The following is a 20,576-nucleotide window of genomic DNA, read 5'->3' as shown; positions in this document are numbered from 1 at the left end:
ATAATGCTGCCCTGAACACTAGGGCAGGCGGGAAACCCCCCCCCCCATATATATATTGTCTCCAACCCCTGAATACACTGTCTGAAAGTATTTGAAAACTTTGCTAAAATTGGAACATCCAGACACATGTAAGTAGAAAATGGTTTCCCAGACAAGCAATTTACTGGAAAAGGCCCCGTAAATTGAAGGCTTGGACTATTTTCTCACTACTTCTGTTTTGCATAAATAGCAAAAAATAGAAATATCTGTATAAAAATATGTTGCGTAATTTGGCTGCCATTGGCCAGAAACCTCACAAGCGCCATCGCCCCCATAGCCCATACTGAGGCCGCACAGACGCCTCTTACTCATCCTTCCAGGAATGAAAGTGGGCGGGGCTCCCACGCTTCTGTGTACGCGTTCCGAAATGCGGAGCCAATGTTTCGCGCGATGCATGCTGGGAGCGGTAGTTGTCGAGCTGCGCTTTAGTCTGGTAAGTTGATGAGCACGAAAACTACGAGTCCCAGAGGCGTTGGCGGTGTTATCTGGGGCAGCGCTCTCGGCGCCTGGATTTTAATCACACGTGGGAGTGGTGAAGGAAGAAGGGTCGGAGCGAAAGAGAGACGCAATTCCTGGCACTATAAGCTTGTAACTAGTTCAACTGGGCTTTTATCCAGTGAAGTCCAGGGACGGCCAAGCGAAAAACACTGATACCTAGGAGGAAAGTCCCAGCTAGTCTTGAGGGGAGGGGGGCGATGCTTAAGGACCCTGCATAGAACAACAATAGTTAACTGTGTAATAGCTTCTATATTCAGTTGCTCCCTTATACGGAACAAATACCCCTTCCCCCTCCCGGCCAGCATTTTTGATTTGCAGCTTCCCAGCCATCAGGCTCCTTCCAGTCTCTGGTGCTAAAGTTTCAGATCGCTTAGAACCATGGGGAATGGGATGAACAAGGTAAACGCTGCTTAATCTACTTTTTTAAAAATAATAATAATAATGTGTTTGTGCTCTCTTAAGAGAGCAAAACAATTGTGATGATCTCCCACGTTTCCGATCCTTGTTTTTTGAACAGTAGAAATGGGTGTGTTAAGTAACAATTGCCTGAGGAATTTTCTAGAGTAGAGGGTTTAGGATTCTTACAAGCCGAAAAACGTTTGGTTGGGGAGCGAAGGCGTTTGAGGAAACGGGGGAACGTGCGTGCGTGTCTCTGGGCAAATGCCATACGCACGTGCAGCCCAATCCCGTGTATGTATGCTTTATTCGGAAATAAATCGCATTGCGTTTAGTGCGATTTGCCGCTCATGCATAATACTGTCCTATACATGTTTACTGAGGAGTATAAATCCCATCGAGTTGAATAGGGCTTACTCCCAGGTAAGTGAACACAGGTTTGCAGCCCCTGCGTTTGGACCAAATTCTCATGTCTTGGCTCAGGAGGGATCCTTGCCCTAAAGACAGGAAAGGAGGAGGGGAAATTAATCGCCACGCGTGCAGATCTCTGTTGTTGCTCCCGCCGCCGCCCACCACTAAACAATCTATATAGGCATGCATTTTCACGTGAGTTTACTTCCTTTGAGGATCTGCATCTCCCTTATTTGCATATGCTGACGGAAACGCTTCAGCTGGTGGAAGGACTTGCAGCTGGTTCTTCAGCAACTGCGTGAAGGTGGCTGGTGCGTGCCCTTTAAATTGCTCAAATAAATAGGGATCTTCGATATTTTTATATTATTTTTGATGAAGTTAGCACAAAAAGCAAAGTCCACTGCTTGCTCTTTCCGCCGCTGCTTATTTTTTGGTATATTTCCTTTATTCTGCCTTCCACAAGGGTTCGTTCATGGATGCATGGACACCACCTGAATCTGTGAACTGTCTTTGCCTGAGAAGTATTGTGTTGAAGTTGGTAGGAAACCTGGCTCAGTGGTGTTTAATCTGAGATGGCTTTTGGTGGTGCAGTTACCAAGTGATGAGATGCAGTGCCCAAATTGGGGGGTGGGTGGGAAGGGGGGGAACTTGGGTGGTTAGGCCACACTCAGTTATGGCCACTTGAAAAGCAGTGGGATGGCATCCAGTTTAAACATGGATGACATAAATGAATGTGTGAAGTGTGCCTTAATGTCAGTCTTACACTCCCCTGTAATCCAGGGGTGCAGAACTGTGCACCAGGGGACCAAATCCCAGCCCTCCAGGATTCCTCAGTTGGCCACACCCCTTTCCCCCAATCACCAATCATTTGGTGGTTTCCTGACTTTTGTGCAGCTATCCCTCCCATTCTGAATGGTTGAAATGCCTCTCCTAAGGCTTAGTTACTGACAGTAAGAGCTCAAAGCCCAAATATGTAAGCATTTTTTGTATTTTGGCCCCACCCCTTTTGCCACACCCACCATTGGAATGTGGGCCCCCCAAGAGCTTTTCTTAAGTGTAATTTAGCCTTTGGGCTGAAAGATGTTCTGCATCCCTGTAATTGTTTGCAATGGCCTAATGCTAGAAAGCTTATAGTATAAACCAATAAAGACTTTTGTATTGTATTGTTATTAACGTCCTAAAGCTCGATTGGTGAAAAGTGGTTTTGGTGGGAGGTGGCCAGGTGATTTAATTATATATAATATAAATTAGTATAACCTTTCTTAGTAAAGTCCCTAACTGCAGCAGTCCCTCCTCAACTCCAATTATAAGTACATCCTGGAAGTGTGAGTTGTATTCATTACAACGGAGCTTCCACGGAAACAGTATTAGTATTGTGACCCATCTTTAATTGTATTTATTATTTAAAATGCTTCTTCACAAAGTGACTTCCAGGTGGTTTACATTACAGGAAGTCATACAATAAATAAGGAATACAATAAAAAAAATTGCAAGCAAGTCAACATCAAATAAAACTTCAGTCATAAGAAAGTAAGAAGAGCCATACTTGATCAGACCAAAAGCTTATCTAATCCAGCATTTGGTTCCCACAGTGGCCAACCAGATGCCTATGGGAAGCCTACAAGCAGGACATGAGTGCAATAGCACCCTCCAACTTGTTCAGCAACTGGCATACTACCTCTGATGCTGGAGGTAACATATAGCCATCATGACTAATTTACAAGGCCAAGAGAACACTTAATTAAAAAATGCCTGGAACCACCAAATACCTACTAGAATTAAGTCTTGGGGCCTGGCAAACCTCTCTTGAGAGGGCATTCCACATGGTAGTTGCCAGCATCAAAAAGTCCTTGCTCCTAGTAGCTGCCCATAGTGTCTCATTCAGCCATGGTACGTGGAGTAAGTTCTCCCACTGAAATGGATTACCAGCCAGTGCGAGTCAAACAAAAGAGGTGTAACCCCAGCCAAAAGTCTGGTGGTAGCATCTCGTACCAAGTGAAGTTTCTGAAAGCTTTTGAAGGGTAGCCTCACAATGACTGTGTTATGATAACTAAGGCATGCCTGACCATGTTAAGGACTGGCTTTGTCAGGAATGATTGTAGATGGCCCGTGAGTCTAAACTGGAAAAAAGGCACCAATGACACCTGCATGTCCAACAGAAGCTGGGTCATCAAGACACCTACAGTTTTACTGAGGGACCTGAGCACCCTGTTCCTAGGATGGTCAGTCAAAAATGACTGCTTCATAGTCAGAAGGACTGGCTGATATTTTATCAGCATTCTGTATTTTAAAACATCTGAATAATTAGTAGTTATTAGATTTCTTTCTTATTTAAAAATGTGTATAATTTGATTAATCTCATCTAAACAATATCTTGAATAAGATTATTTATAACTTTATTATTTGCCCATTAAATAAGCAGATGTAAAAATGCACCTAAAAAGTTAGCAACGCCCTTGAGCTTCCCGTAAAAATGACTCTAGGGTCTTAATCTATCAGATGCTTGTTTACTTCCTTCCTGACTAATCGCTGGCCAGTGCCCACACTTGAACATAGTACAACTGAATTCGTTGTGGCTGTTGTGTTTAATTGTTATGGATCAAGTAACTCTCCTTCAGATTGTGAAAAAGATAGAAGTGCTTTGAAAAGCACGAACTCTACTTGTGTGACTGTAATTTCGTTGAATTGTAAGGCACGTATTCTTTTATGGGGGTGGGAACACACACAGAAGGAGCACCTTAAATGCCTGTTCTGATCAGTTTGATAGCTGTGCCCAAAGTGTGATGAAAGCAAGGCATGGGTGGAGCTTAATATGGAAGGTGGGTGTGGCTGTGGGAAGTCCCACCCACACTGCAATGTGATACTTCTCTTTGCATGCATAGGCTTGGCACAAGCAGTCATGGGCAGGGGTCAGCAGGTGCCCTGTTGTGGCCAGGATCATAAGTGTGTGATTTAGGCAGTGGCAGCTGAGCGAGTGGGCTTGTGAGCTGGCTTTGGCCATATTTTTCATCAATGAGTTACAGGGATACTATGCTTGGTGCCGTAATGCCATACTAATGTCCTAAGGAGATCAGAGGCGAAATTGCAAAACTGGGTTCCCCTGGAGATGACCTGGTTTATCAGTATAAATGACCTTAGTTGGTAAATGGAGCATATCCTTTGGCCGTAGCCGTGTATGGTGTGGGCAAGAGAAATCCGCCAGCGGTGGATTACTTCAATTTTTAGAACTCCCTTTGTTCTGAAGCCAGGCCAGCTTACTTGCTTCCCCTTAAAGTTTCTGACGAGGACAACCCCCAGAGACTGTTAACACCTGCTGTTGCCGCAATTGGTTCTTGGATCATCTGGCTGCTGTCCGCTCTCGCCCTGTGTCTGACCGGTCGGTAATTCCGCACACGGCAGCATGTCCGCTCTTGGAACTTTCCTGAAGTGGAATTAATGGCATTTGCTTCCCCTCAGGCACTCTGATCCCTTCTTGTCCTTGTGCCCTCTGTTTTCCTCATTGATGTATTTCATATTGCAAGCTCCTAGGGAGCAGGGACCTGCCCAGCTCACATTATAAGACATTATACCAAGTCAGACCAGATCTAGCTCGATATGGCCTGCTCTGATGGGCAGCGGCTCACCAGGCATTTAGGCAGAGTGGTGCTGTCGATTGAATTTGGGACCCTTTTGTATGCCAAACTTGTGTTCTTTACTGAGCTGTGGCCCTTCCTCTGGGCCATCATATGTACTGGTGGCTTGGTCTAAATTTATGATGATGATGTCCAGCAATCCTTCTCTCCCCCTCCTCCACTTCATATCTAATGCTTAAGACCCAACTTGGGCTCTGGGAATCATAGTGCCCTCCAGATGTGTTGGGCAACGACTCCCAGCATCCCTGGGATTGTTAAGTTAGCACTCCACTGGAGCAAAAGAGAGAGAGAGAGAGAGAGAGAGAGAGAGCATAGGATGGAGGGATAAACTTAATCACAGGTGTTGAACAAGTCTAAATATGGGCTTCATTTTTCACATGATACCTTGCTTCTGGTCTCTTCTGTGGCTGACCCCACACTTATATCCAGTCCTAAATACATTTAGACCCTGTTCAGACGATATGCTAAGCCACAGTGGTTAAGCATTTTGAGCTAAACATTATAGCTTAGTGTGTCATGCGAACCATTTCTAACCATAGTGGCTATATAACCATGGTTTAAACATGCTCACTAATCATTTGCTGAAAAAGGGTTAGTGTCCTAACCATGGCTTAGTGTGTTGTCTGAACAGGCCCTTAGTCAGATGTAAGTTCCATTAGTTTCTTCCATGTATGCTTAGTAACTTCCATGTATGCTTAGGACTGCAGCCTAAAAGACCTCTTGTGTTAATCTGGAGCTAAGCACGACCCAAATTTACACTCCACTGTGTTAATGGGAGAGTTGGGGGGGGGGCAGGGAGAATGGATCATATGCTTCCCTGCCCCCCTCCCCCAAATCTTGCTGTAGGGTGATGGATTTTCCCTTAGCATTCTGATGGAGTTAAATGGCACAAATTAACTTCTGTTTTACTGGCAATAATACTTGCTTCAACTTGGAATTAGATTTATTTATATATTTATTTAAAACATTTGTATCCCGCCCTATATCATTAAGATGCTAATAGTGCTTTATTTTTCCAGTTTACATTGAAAATTGATGGTGATTTATGTGACAGTTCTCCTTACCCTTGTTAACTCAAAATACATTTTTGTTCTTCCTGACCCCAAAATACAGTTTGTGAAGCCACATCAAAATCTAACGGGGAATGGTTTGTCTATATATGCATGGCAGAGGGCCTGCAAGTCTGAAACAGCCTGCCTTCTTTCCTTCATCTTTTTGCCCTTAAAAGTGAAGGTTTGTTAAGGAAAGGTTAGCTGAATGTAGTATCAGACTCTCTCAAATACATTTTTCTAATGACAGTGTTGATGTGCTAAGACAGCGGTTCTCAACCTGTGGGTCGGGACCCCTTTGGGGGTCGAATGACCCTTTCACAGGGGTCGCCTAAGACCATCGGAAAACACATATTTCCAATGGTGTTAGGAAACTGTATTGACTGAACTATGTCATGCATCATCTTTTGTATTATTAAAGCTATTGTTACGTATTATTTTCATTAGCAAACCATCCCATGACAATGGATCGTGTAGAGAAGAATGAAAATAATTTTATGGTTGGGGGTCACCACAACATGAGGAACTGTATTAAAGGGTCGCGGCATTAGGAAGGTTGAGAACCACTGTGCTAAGAGGTGTTGAAGTTGTAATATCCAGTATTCTGTGGGCCTACTCCCCCAAAAGTAATGGGACGTACTTGGAAGTATGCCTCATTGAAATTAGTGGGTCTTCCTTCTGAGTAAATATGAGTTTGAGCTGTTTGTAATTGGTGATGTGGATATACTGAGCAATCTAATATTGAAGTGGAATCTTATACATGTCTACTCATAAGTAAGCCTTGTCGGTTTCAATGAGACTTGCTGCCAGGTAAGTATGCATAGCATTCCAGCCTTATAATGGGAATTACTTCTGAGTAGACATGTATAGGATTGTGCTGTGAGTGTATGCATGTTTAGACAGAAAAAAGTCCTACAATTCCCAGTATGCCTGAGCCAGCAGCTAGGAGCAGTGCTTTCTAAAGCAAAGGTAGGCAACCTGTGGTTCTCCTGACTGGGGCATGCTGGGAGTTGTAGGACTTTTTTCTGTCTAAACATGCACGTGTAGGATTGAACCTTAAGCAGCCCTTCACAACTAGGCACTGCAATAATTGTTTTAAGAATTATCTTACAATTTAATAAGCACAGTAAAAAAAATCATGTATGATATATCTGAACACAGTGAAAAGGGAAAGAGAGAGGGGGAGAAAATAGAAAGAGAAGGGAAAATTAGAGAAGAAAACTAAGATGGGGTGTGTGATCTAATAAAATCAAATATATGCTATCAAACAATCACAGATGTTTCTTTAGAATCTAAAGTTTAGATGTTTGTGAAAGGCTGAAAGGGACCCTATAAACCTCCGCTTCTATTTATCTTAACCCACCTCACCCCTGGCCTGGTATCATTGAAGAGAAATCAAAAGCAGTTTGCATCTTGTCAAATTTAGGACCTGCCCATGGATTCTCAAGACTAGCATGTTGTGTTCTGAAAGTATGTCCACTGCCCTTCCCCCACCTGGTGCCCTCCAGATGTGTTGGCCTACAACTCCCAACATTCCCCAGCCAGCCACACAGTTGTAATCCAACACTTTTGAAGGGTACCAGGTTGGGCAAGGCCAATGTACATATTGCTGCCTGTAGCCCCAGAGTAAAGGGAAGTGTAGCAAATTTTTCCTTATGATGGATTTGCTGTAGTACATGCCTGTGCCCAGATGGTAATGATGGCCTGTAGAGTGTCTATGTAAACCACCCAGAGAGCTTCCGCTATGGGCAGTATAGAAATGTAATTAATAGTAGTAGTAATAATAATAATGAATACGTTGGCTTGTTACAGCTGATAAACCCTCTCTCCTTTAGTAGTATAGAGATATGTAATAAACCGTGAGCCAGAAGGGTGTATTCTCATTATGTAATGATTGTACATCCCTGGTAATTTATATGTATGCTGTGACATTATTTGTGGTCTTTCTATTAGATTTGATGAACTTTAGGGATATTGTTATGGCTGGCAGTTTCAACATTTTTAATTTGAGGGAGCAATCCTATGGTTCTTAGACAGAGTTGGGGGGGGGCATAGAATATTTTGGATTCTTGGATCTGAGGTCGGAGACAGCACTCCGACCTCGAAGTCAGGAATCTGAGCTCCTCTCACAGCCAGCATGGAGAGAATGCACCAGCTGCCTCTCAGAGAGTAGTTAAAGGGGGCATGCCAGTGGGGAGAGGGGTGGAAACTAGGGAGGCTGGCTTATGCAGTATCCCCAGGCCTCCCCAGCCTCTTTCCCTCTCACTTTGCAGGGTCTCAGGTGAAGAAGCAAAGCGGAATGGCTGCAGAGGCGAAAAATCACTTCTGCTGTTCCTCCCGCTCTGGTTTGGATGGCTGAAAGCTGCTGAGTTCGGAGGCATCTGGCCATCCCAATATGATTGCACCCTTACTCTAGTTAAAAAGGCCTGGTTTTGAATCTCACTGGGCTATATCTGTGCAGCAGTGCCTATTTCTATGTTCTTCAGAGCCATTGGCCACCTAATTAACTGGTGGGATCACCATGTAAATATTTAGGAAAGGGAAAGGTCACTTTGGAACTTAAGCATCTGAAATATGTGGGCCATCTATTGTTTTGATGGATATAGGATGTGTAGAAATAATGGATACACGTTATGTGGAACTCTGGTGTTCTGAAATGGGAGTGTCTGGCAGTCCTGCCGTTAATGCATCAAGACCGTCCCTGACTTCATTTTATAGTGCTTTAGAATTCAATGACCAGCACTTAAAGTGCATTGAATTGCATTGATGGTTATTTCTATAGCCATCAGATGGAACTGCTACTTATATTTCCGGATTAATCAAATGCTTCCACATTCCGACTTGTTACTCTTTGCTACTGTACCATGCAGCTGATATAATTTTCTCCTCATAATTATGGGTGCCTCATGTTTCCATGTCAGCCTCGTCCAAGGCATGTGTAGGGCTGGGGGCAAGGCATCTTACGTAGTGAGGATGTGTGAGAGACCATCCATAAAGTATGGCATGCCATGTATCAATTAGGAGAGGGCCTCGGTTAAAATGAGGCAAAGTGTGCCAAGGGTCTTAAAAGGGGTGGCTAATTTTGTGGAGAGTCCCTGTGTTTTAGTAGCACTACATGTTAATGGGAATGATGGGCCCTACCTACTTCCTGCAATAAGGCCTGCTTTAAGAAGTGTTCGGGGGGGGGGGGAAGGCAACCACAGTGGGTAAATGGCAGTGGGGCTGCCCCATAGCCCAGATACGTTTTTGGGATAAGTAGGTCATATGCCTGTGTGCTTCTTCTTGGAGAGAAGCAAAGAAATGTGGTGTGTGTGTCTGTAAAAATGTGCAAGTTATCACACATGTAGTGGTTGTCAGGATCCTCTGGTGAAATTTGACATATAAAAGCTTCTGCTACTTTAATAGGCATCCGGCTCTTGCTGCTGGCCTATTGGAAAAAAAATTCAAGCCACGTATTCCTTGCAAATGTCATACCTCTGATATCAGCATGCGTGCATTCCTGAAATGATGAACAAGTTTCCTGCCCCCTTATGTCTCGTTGTCAAAGGAGCCGATCTGGTAAAGTTCATGAGAGGCAGGCTAAATCTTGAGCACATTCTTTGTTCGAGCTGGCAGGCTTTTTAGTATGCCTGGTTTTGTGGGGTTTTTTTTTTTATAACTTGGTCAGGCTGGATCCATGTGGCCTGCAGCCTTTGTGTGTGTGTGTGCTTGAAGTTCTGCCTTTGTTCTGAACTCAGCCATGATAAAACCGAGGTCCCGATCAGCCCTATGTGACAAGCAGTTGGCACAAGTGGGTTTAAGTGTCCAATCAGTCATGTGATGGTGCCGTTGGCACCAGTTCTAGCTTGAATGTGGGGTGGGGTGGGCATCATCAGGGCTGCACACTGGGTCCCCGATTGCCCCTCCTCCAGGTGACCGTTATTTAAATAAAAACAACATATTGTCTCATTTGGTTAATACTAGAACTACCGTTCTGTGCAAAAGGTGTTCTTTTTGGGTTTTCTTTATTTTCTTTATATTTATTTGTATCATTTATATCCTGCCTTTTCCCCTGTAAGGAACCCATGTACTAGGTTCCTCCTCTCCACTTTATCCTCACAACAACAACAACCCTGTAAGGTGGGTTAGGCTGAGAGTCTGTGACTGGCCCAAAATCACCCAGTGAGTTTCCATGGCTGAGTGAGGACTAGAGCCCACATCTCCCGACTCTCAGTCCAACACTTTAGCCACTACACCACACTGGCTCTCTTTGGTAGAGAATAGTTATTTCTATCAGGACTGGTGCAAAGGGTAGGTAGGGTTGGGCACCTGCCAGGGGCTGGCATCCCTGACAAAAGATCACTGGAGCTGCTGCTCCTCTTCACCATTGCAACCTGCTTCTTCACTTGCCTCTTGCTCTGGCAGAGACAACTATGGTGCTGAGAAGGAGGTGCTAGATGCCACTGTTTACTGGTTTTCTGTCTAACAAGCAAGCGTTACCCATGATGAAAAGGAGGAGGAGCAAGAGCTGCTGGTGACAATGGCGGTGAGAAGGTGGACTCGCTGAGGGAGGAGGCCCATTGAGGGTGTCTTGCCCAATGGCGCTCCAAAATCTGGAATGGGCCCTGATTGATGGGCTCCCTATCCAATCCCACCCCACTTCACCGCACAGCTGGTAGTGGTGTGGTGAGTGGTGATTCTACGGAGAGAGCCATTGTATATGAATATCTCTCCATGTGCACAAGTCGTCCACTTGGCTGAATTGATTTTAAAATGGTTGCGTGCATGGTTGCTTGCTTATCCTGAATCCATCAAATGCAAAAGCAAGTGTCAAAATGTATTCTGGGCTCAAGGTAATTTAGGAACATAAAGCTGGCATAAGGTACTCTTATATTATAAGGGGGGGGGGGGAGGAAAAATTTCCTTTCTCTCTTCCCACCTCCTTTCATGCTTGAAGTGCTTGTTTGCTTATTTACTTATTTATTTTAGGCAATGTGTATCCTGAATCTCCCCCTGATAGCTTCCATATTTAAAACACAAAAATAACAGAAAAAAATATGCAATATGTTGATTTAAAGTGTTTAAACATTAGCACGGGAGGGGCACGAAACAACCAGATCAGTTTAAAAATGCATTGTCACTGCAGGAGGTTAAAACAGATTTCAGACAGTGTGGAATAAGAAAAATCCTAAAAATCAAGAAAGAGCCGACTGAGTCTCTTTCTGAAGGGATTTTGACAATCCAGGTGCCACTACCAAGAAGACCTGTTTTCATGTCCTTGCTGAGTGGCTCCAAAGGCAGAGGAACATGAAACAGGGCTGTAGATGTTGAACACAATGCATGAACAGCTTTAAACAGGAGGAGGTGGTCCTTTAGATTTATCTTTCTCTCTACCTATCCCTCTTTTAAATGATTATATGCCATGCCAATAAACATTTCGTTCCGCCATCCCTTTCCCCATCTGTCAATAAGGAAGAAAACCTTTCTAGAATTGGTGTTCTTAGAGTTGTCGTCCCCCGGTCGTGGTTTCTAAAGAGTTCAGAGCAGGCATGGGGTTGGCACTCAGTTGGGGGTCATAACCTCGCCATGAATGTTCTACCCCCTAATACCTTGGACAGTAAGTAGCTACATTTATATGAGAGCCATTTTGAGGAGGGGTTGTAGGTTAGTGGGCCAAGCATCCTTTCCTATATCCCCCAAAGCAACTGTGTTTCCAACATCACGATTTCCACTTTGCAACTCTTGCCTCTAAGATGCTAAATAGAGAGCAACTAGTATCCCCAGGGTCCAGATTTGGTCCTTGGAATGGCAGTTGCTGATCCTTTTACTTCTCCTGATTTTTATCCTAATCCCAGTTGTGTAAAGGAGAGATTGTAGATAGCAGAGATGGAAAAGCAGTTGGCACATGCTTAGGGGCACATAATACATAGCTGAGCATATGATTACCGCTTTTGGCTTTAGAAAAATGCTGTAAGGTTCTTGGATACTAAAACCAAGGCAGAAATCGTCCAGGTGAACTCCAGGCCTGTTGAAGTTCAGTAATTGGTAGTTGGGTTGAGAAGCCTTTGACTCTTGAAGTTGGCCTAACTCTTTTTTAAATAAATAAATAGCAGTTTCTCTAGGCTTAGTTTTTCCTTTTAGCTGTTGGTTGAAATTGAGCTGTTGTCTCAAAGCTGATATTATTCTTTTGTGAGATGTATAGTAGATTCTCTATTTAGAGTATCATTTATTTTATGTTTTTACTACTATTATGTCATGGGACATTGGAGCTAAAAAGAAACAAACATTTCAAAGTGAAGTGTTAAACGGTGGGGAACATTACAAGGAAAAATATCTTCACCTTGCTACTCTTTCAGGCCCGATACTTAAACAGTGTTATGTTCCATCCTGTATGCAAATGAACTGCGTCAGATCGTATTACCACAAGAGATCTATATTTGATATTGTATTTCTTTCTCACAGATACTTCCTGGCTTGTTCCTTGGAAATTTTAAAGGTAAGATTAGTCTCATTAGCAGCTGTTGTGTAGTACTAGGTGTTGGTTGTGAACTGGGGCCATTATAACTATGGTCCTCCAGAGTGGTAGATGGGTGTTCCTAAAGAAATGTGGCCAACAGCTGCTTGTGTGAAGAAAACACAACCTTTAAAACACAACCTTTAAAAAACAACCTTTAAAAAACAACCTTTAAAAAAAACCTTTAAAAAAGGTTTTTTTTAAAGCAAATTTTCCAACTGCACAAATGCCCTGTCAGACACCCCGCCTAAGCCAAATACATTATTTCTCTTTCACAACTGGACACATGATCACCAACACTAGTAGCACCTTAAACTTAAAGACAGATTGACAGGGCCATACGGATACCCAGGAAGGACGACAGAGCAAAAGAAGTACACCACTGGTTGTCACCTACAGCCCCAATGGAAAGCGCTGCAACGGATCATCAGTGAGCTCCAACCCATCATCAGCACAGACACTTCTCTCTCACAAGCCTTGGGAGGCAGACCAGTCCTGGCTTACAGACAACCTCCCAACCTGAAATGGGTGCTAACCAGCAACAGGACACAGGACAGAGACTCAGACAGGGACCAGACCATGCAATAGATCCAAGTGCCAACTCTGCCCCCACATCTATTCAGGCAACACTGTTACAGGACCCAACAACACCAGTCACACCAAGAAGGGCTCTTTCACCTGCATCCTTATATAATTTGTGTTACATGCCATCCCTGACCTTGTCTGTTAAGTTCTTAATAAACACATATCTTATTTTTTTCACCACTTTTTTCAACTGCATATTATCAAATTTCCAACTGCACATTTTTTAAGTGTGTGCGCGCGTGTGTGTGTGCGCACGCACACGCTATGGGATGGAGCCCAGCAGGTCCACGCAGAACAATATGGAGGACCAGTGTAGAGATGTGGGTGCGATGCCACCCCCTCTTGCTCTGTCACTGCTATCAGCTCCTCCATTTTGGTCATTTGCTGCCTTGCTTTCCTCACTCAACAGAGCCCGTGTGGGTGACTGCAGAAGAATGGACGAGCAATGCACACGTTTTAGTCTTGCACCTGGGAGCTTATCCAATGTCACTCTAGCTATGCACAAAACTTCAGTGCTGTAGTGCATGAACATGGGCTGCACAGGACAAGCATGTTTACCAGGCGGAAACGTTCTCACTGACTTCTACACACACTAACTTTATCATGACTCAAACTTTATCATGACTGGCAACCTGATGTAAAACAAGGCACTCATTTGCTCTTGTAGATTGCATTGCATGTGTATGTGATGGATCAGAACGGGGAAATGAGGGGCCCTTCAGTTGTTAGACTGCAAGTTGCATCATCCCTCAAATGTGAAGTTTCTAGGTGATCCTTTTTTATTCTAGTTTAAACGTATGGAGGCCCAATCTGGATCAAGACCACCATGCCTGAGTAGGAGGGCTAACAACCTCCCACCCAGCTCCGTCCTCCCCTTAAATTTGCCCCCCCCAACAGAAGCTAATGAAAAGGGGGGGACATGATTGGCACCGGTGGCATCCCCCCACCCCCCGGTCTTTACCCCTTCCTCCCAGTGTTTGTGTTGGGGATGACGAATTTAGGTGGGGAAGCAGTTGGGTGGGAAGGTATAACCTCCCTTATCCGCACATGGTGTTCCCAATCCAGATTGGGCCTTCTCTTGCTTGCACTAGAATAAAAACATTGGGATCACCTAAATACTATATGCATTTAATGTCGCATCTAGTTTAGCCCTCAGAAGTTTAATGTTACATGAATGAGCCTGGCTGAGCAGTGGGCTCACATGCTCAACACTCCTTGCTTTTCCTTTGTTATGGTTGTGAGGAGAAGATGGGAACTGAAGAACATAACAAGAGCCATGCTGGATCAGACCAAGGGTCCATCTAGTCCAGCACTCTGTTCACATAGTGGCCAACCAGCTGTCGACCAGAAACCCACAAGCAGGACACAAGTGCAACAGCACCTCCTGCCCATGTTCCCCAGCAACTGGTGCATATGGGCTTAATGCCTGAGATACTGGAGGTAGTACATAGCCATCAGGACTAGTAGCCATTAATAGTCTCCTCCAGGAATTTATCCAACCCCTTTTTAAAGCCATCAAATTGGTGGCCATCACTACATCTTGTGGTAGCAAATTCCGTAGTTTAACTATGAGCTGTGTGAGGAAGTACTTCCTTTTAACTGTCCTGAATCTTCCACCAATCAGCTTTATAGGAAGCTTTTGCTTTTGTTTTAATTAACTGCAACTAAAGTTTTAAACTTTACTGTTTTGTCCAAACCTGGACAAACTTTGGTTAGGCTTAACTATGGTTTACTGAATCAAGCCAACTTCAAACCATGGGTTATGAAGCTGGCTTTTTTCGTTAATGTTAGCCACAGTATAGGGTGTGGATATAACGCTAAACTGCAGTTAATTAAAAACTGAAGCAAAAGCTTCTGATCTCATTGCAACCTCTCTGGCAGAGGAGAGAGGATGGGAGAGTGTGTCAGCCTGAGACTCACCCATGCTGGTTCACATAATGCTAAACTAGCCTTCCCCAATGTAGTGAATCTAGATGTTTTGGACAACTCTGATCAGCCCCAGCCAGGATAATGGTCAGGCATGATGGGAATTGTAGTCCCAAACATGCAGCTCACTTGGTTGATGAAGGTTTTGCTAAGCCATAGTTTTGTGAACCGCCCAGAGAGCTTCAGCTATTGGGCGGTATAAAAATGTAATAAATAAATAAATAAATAAATAAATAAATAAAAATAGTGTTACATCTGAACAAGGCCAGTGTGGAGAGCGGCTGTGTATTCGTACATATTTAAAAAGCTGTAAAAAATGAAATTTAGAAGCTTTCCCCATTCACTTCTACAGTTTTCTAATTTTGCTTTAAGAGGTGGCATTTTAGAACAGGTAAACAGTAGAGGGACAGCCAGATAAAGAAGGAATGGCAGAATTACATGTTGTTTCCCTGAGGGCATCACTAGCCACACCTCCAGTCTGGATGAGATGGTAGCACAGCTTCAGTTCACACCTGAAAGATGGATTGTGCTACAGTTGCAACAGAAGCTCCAAAACATGCTGCAAACCATGGTGACACTTGGGGTGGGGGAACGTGCTAAACATAGCGGCTTAGTGTGTTTTCTTGACTTCATTGTGGGTTTTGGGGGGTCTGGGTTAAAAGTTCAGTGTCTTACTGGATATCTTGATTTGGGCAGATTTACCAGAATGTAAAAAAATGTAATCTAAATAAATTAAAAGAACAGCGGACAAATAGAAATACTGAATGAGACATGGAGGGGGAATAACGAACATGAATCAATTAATGTGGGGTCTGTGGTTTTGTGTTTGAAAGAAATGAGCCTGGATCGAGTCACTCGCAATCTACTTAGAAACGCGTAGTATGTGAGCCAATCTACTCCGCGATGCCAGCCCTTGGTGGCAAAAGTCAGATACACCCAGCCTGGTGAAACCGAGACCTGGTATTTGTCTCCCGATTTGGTTCATTTCAATTTCTCCCTCTGTAATTGACTTGAGACACAAAAGTTGGCTGAGATTACAAAGTGAGTCAGCACTTCAGCATTTATTAAAACGCTGCAGCCTTCCTGCTTTGTAACCTCTGCTGGTTTCTCCACAAGCCAGTCTATGAAGTATTGTCAACTATTCCTGTAGAAGTGATATATAAATGTGCTGATGGCAAAGCTGCAGTATTTTAATCCTTCAAAAGGCTGCCAGGTTAGCTTACCAGGGAAATAGCAACATTAAAATAAAGTTTACATTGATTGCATTTCTGTATATTAACTGAAATGTCATATGCTAATTTTCTAAAGTCAGGTTTCTAGTCCTTATTGTTATGGACTACAAATGAAAAATTGGTACATTTGATATTCCTGTTTTTAAATGTTATGATTTCTAAGAACCTCATGTTTTTAAGGAATTGACTCATGAATTTGAGACGTAGCATTTCTCTGGCTGTTGGCAGCCCCATATTTTTCACTGGAATTGTTGATATTTTGTGTGATCATAATATTTATCATCAGACAGTGTCAAACCTGGGGAAAATATTGATTGAATGAATGTTTTACACTTTATTCTATGCAATATGAATATTGTTTTTATATCTTACATAAAAATCTAAAAAAAAAGAGTTGGTACCAGGTGAATGCGTTTGGGAAATATGTTCCTTAACTGGGGTGCCATGAGAGAAAAGGTCTTGTCATAGGAAGTTGCTTTGTACCAAGTCATTGATCCATCAAGACTAGTATTGTCAACAGCCCTACCTGGAGATGCCGGGGATTGAACGCGGGACTTTCACCATGCAAAGCAGATGCTCTTCCATTGAGCCACAGCCCCTCCCAGTATTTCCGTCCCTATTGAAGGTGAGGCAGCCAAAGTTGGCTTGAGTAGGTGATGTTGATGCAACAGCAGGTTTGTACAGGCGAAGGTGGTCCTTTATTCCCCACTTTATAGAAGTAGAGCTGAGGATCAATTTATAACCTTACAGCACCAATATGGAGGGTGCCATTAGTGCCTAGGGATGGCCACAGCATTCAAAAGCACGTTTCCATGCGCAATGCCTCTGTTGTGGAAACATTGACCCTGTTCAGACAATGGGCTAAGCCACAGTAGTGAAGCATGTTTGAGCTAAAGAGTGTGGCTTAAGGGTGTCGTGTGAACCATGACTTAGCGTGTCATGTGAACCATTCTTAGCCATGGTGGCTACATGACCATGGTTTAAACGTGCTCACTAATCATTTGTTGCAAAAGGGTTAGCAGCCTAACGTGTTGTCTGAACAGGCCCAATGTGGCTGAGAGGAGATAAGATTTCTTCTTGTCTCTTCCGTTATGAAATTGCAGACTATTCATAATGTGTTCTGAGCTTCACCCACCCCTAAGTTACCAAACAACAACAACAACAACAAACAGGATATGAAAGTTGCATAGGAAACAGCCTTACATTGACTCGGACCATCGGTCCATTTTGCTCCCATTTATCTGCTGCAGCCTTTCCCAGCCTGGTGGCTCCTATCATCACGAGCCCAGCATGGCCCTCTGGAGGGCGCCAGGTTGGAGAAGACTTGTCTACCCCTGACTGGTGGCATCTCTCCAGGGTTTCAGGCAGGAGTCTTTCCTCACCCTAACAGGAGATGTCGGAGATTGAACCCGGGGTCATCTGCATGAGGAGCAGGGGCTCTGCCACTGAGCTGCAGACCTTCCCTTAGTAACCAGGGACTGTAACTAAGCTGTGCTCCTGGTGGTACCACATAGACCCATCCTCCGATTGGAGTCCACCAGGCGAAGAGCGTTCAGCGTGGTGGCCCCCCTCCTATGGAATTCCCTGCCTCTGGAGGTCAAGCAGGCGCCACCTTTGTATTCCTTTCGGCACCTCCTGAAAACGTTATTCCAGGAAGCCTTTCCTTAATGACTAGCCACGGTTTACTGTACATTTTTCATCTTTTAAAATCTATTTTAAAGTGTTTTATTGATTTTTATTTTATCTTGTACACTGCTCTGAAATTTTCAATGGGGAGCAGTATATAAATATTGTAAATAAATAAATAAGCTATCCACAAATCTAAAACTGAATTGTTCATGGGAAGAGATGAGATGCTACCTGACTCAAAAGTACCAAAATGTGCTTGTTTAAAATGTCAAAAAAAATAAAAAAAAAATAAAGTTGATAGATCATGAGAGAGATTTGTAGAAGACAAAATAGGTCTCTTACACTAGCCTTTGAAAACAGCGGTACAAGCTAGAGGGCTGGCTATGCCTCCCTCTCTCTTTCCTGAAAAGAAAAAGTTGGTAGGAAAGTGATTTTCCCATCACATCTGTATAAAGCAGCACCAGGAAAATGACGAAAGGTCTTGCATCAACCCTGCTACATTACTTGGTGTACAAAAATACCTTTGAAAATGAACAGTGATGTTCAGATTGACATGTAGTGGTGTAGCTTAAAATGAATTTAAGAGAATCAAGGGCAAGTGCCCCTTTTGTGCACCTTTCCCACCTGTGTGGTATCCTTTTTGAGCGGAGGTGACCAGAACAGTACCTGGTGTTTCAAATATGGCTACAGCCTAGAAAGCATTCATGACATTGGCCTTTAAAGCCTTAAATGTGTTGGGACCATATTACTTGAAGGACTGCTTTTAGCCATAACAGCCTGCCCACACAATAGGATCATCAGCAGAGGCCCTTCTCACATGCCCATCTCTGAGGGCAGTTATGCAGGCAAGTACACAAGAGAGGGTGTTTTTTCTACAGTGGCTCCACACCTCTGGAATGGATTGCCATCGGGGGCCCATCAGAACCCATCATTGGAGGCTTTTTAGGAAGACCTACAGGTTTACTTTGGTTTTCCACTGGTTATGTTTTACTGGACTGTTCTGATCGGCAGCTGCAATTATGCTGTGGGTTTTAGTAATGTTTTATTGCTGATGTGTGTTTTATGAATATTTGCTCCCGCCTCATGTATTTTTTTATTATATAGATTTTAATGTTGTAAGCTGCCTTGAATGGCCTTCTGCTCTGAAAGACAACCTAGGAATATTTTAAATAAATAAAATTGTGCTTTTCAATCCCTTTCCTAATTATTTAATTTATTGTGTTGATATCCCACCTTTCTTTCATGTTGAGCTTGAGTATGGCAAACAGCTTTCCAGGCACTGACCAGACCCACACCTGCTTAGCTTCAGCAAGACTGCTACATCATGTGCCCTCAAACCACTCTGTAGGACCACTACTCATTTATTTATTTTATTTTTATTTCTTATTGCATTTATATCCCGCCTTTTTTCCCCTGCAAGGAACCCAAGGCGGCGTACATAATCCTCCTCCTCTCCACTTTGTCCTCACAACAACAACCCTGTGAGATGGGCTGGGCTGGGCGACAGTGACTGGCCCAACGTCACCCATTGGGTTTCCATGGTCGAGTGGGGACTAGAACCCGGATCTCCTGACTCCCAGTCTGACATTCTAGCTGCTGTACCACACTGGCTCTCTCATTTGAATGTAATTTGACTTTTTCACTGCTACCACGCAGTGGGTTGGTTCAAATACGGGTCACAGTGGGTTGTCATTATGTGACTGAGGTTCAATTCTTTTGATTACTTCAGATAAAATGGCAAACTATGGTTTGTGCTTACCTTCCCAACAAAGATTGTAAACCACAGAAGCTGTATTGCAATCCTGGTTTGGAGAGCAGCAAGCAAAAACCATAGCCTGCTGGTTCAGAAATAAAGGCAAACTGTGGTTTGCTTTGACCCAGGAAGTAACTAATTAAACAGAGCTCATGAGGAGAGGAATGGAGTGCAGCGTACAAGCTCATTCCCAATCCATGAAACTATGGTTTGGTATTAAGTGTGAACTGACTGTTTAGTTGACATTTTCATTGAGGCATTTATCATAACCCCAAGATCTCTCTCCTGAAAATTCAGTCTAGATATCACATTATGCTTTTTTGAGTAACATAAGATCTATTTATTTATTTATTTATTTATTTATTTATACATACCCCCTTTTCTACCAAAAATGGCACTCAAGGCAGTTGTTTTAGCTCTTTTTAGCAATACGTTTTGAATTGAACATACAAAAAAATAATATTCACTTTATAGAACAATGTCTAATACCAGGATTAATTTAACAATTTTCCTTTTTTGAAAAAGATTTTTAAAAAGAAATAAGCAAAGCAATGAGAGTATGCTAGCAGATCAGGAATGCTTTTTCTTGTCATCTGTTAATTTCTTGCATTTTTTTAATAACTCAGAAATTATCCTGCCCTTCTCCTCCATACAACCCTGAAGTATTCCAAAGGAACAATCCAAAAGTTCCAACTTTTTTAATATCAGCATTGTTCCCCACCTCAGGCTTCTGTAATATGTGCTAGACAAAGTCTTACAAAGTTGTAAATTACTCTTAATCTGGATTCCCCACCCCCATTGTGACATGATTTTTTTATTATCCCTGTTAAAAAGAAAACAACAACAGGCCATCATTTTCATTTGAAAAAGAACAGCCACCTCCTTTTAATAGAAAACTGATTACGAGGATTAGATTGACTGCAGTTGTGGAGA

General features: G+C 43.1%; 1 protein-coding gene across 1 annotated transcript in view; it reads left to right on the top strand.

Annotated features, from left to right (window-relative positions):
• The first annotated feature begins 591 nt into the window (after positions 1–591).
• Positions 592–20,576, top strand: part of DUSP22 (dual specificity phosphatase 22) — a 51,843-nt gene continuing 31,858 nt past the window's right edge. The window contains 2 exon segments of the mRNA XM_063129757.1: positions 592–936; positions 12,467–12,500. Coding sequence (XP_062985827.1) covers positions 916–936; positions 12,467–12,500 — 55 coding nt within the window. The 5' untranslated portion in view covers positions 592–915.

The sequence above is a fragment of the Elgaria multicarinata genome, chromosome 7 (genome assembly GCF_023053635.1).
Source record: "Elgaria multicarinata webbii isolate HBS135686 ecotype San Diego chromosome 7, rElgMul1.1.pri, whole genome shotgun sequence".
Classification (NCBI taxonomy): domain Eukaryota; kingdom Metazoa; phylum Chordata; class Lepidosauria; order Squamata; family Anguidae; genus Elgaria; species Elgaria multicarinata.
Note: the sequence above shows the minus strand (reverse complement) of the source record. Positions and strands in the feature narration are given on the sequence as shown.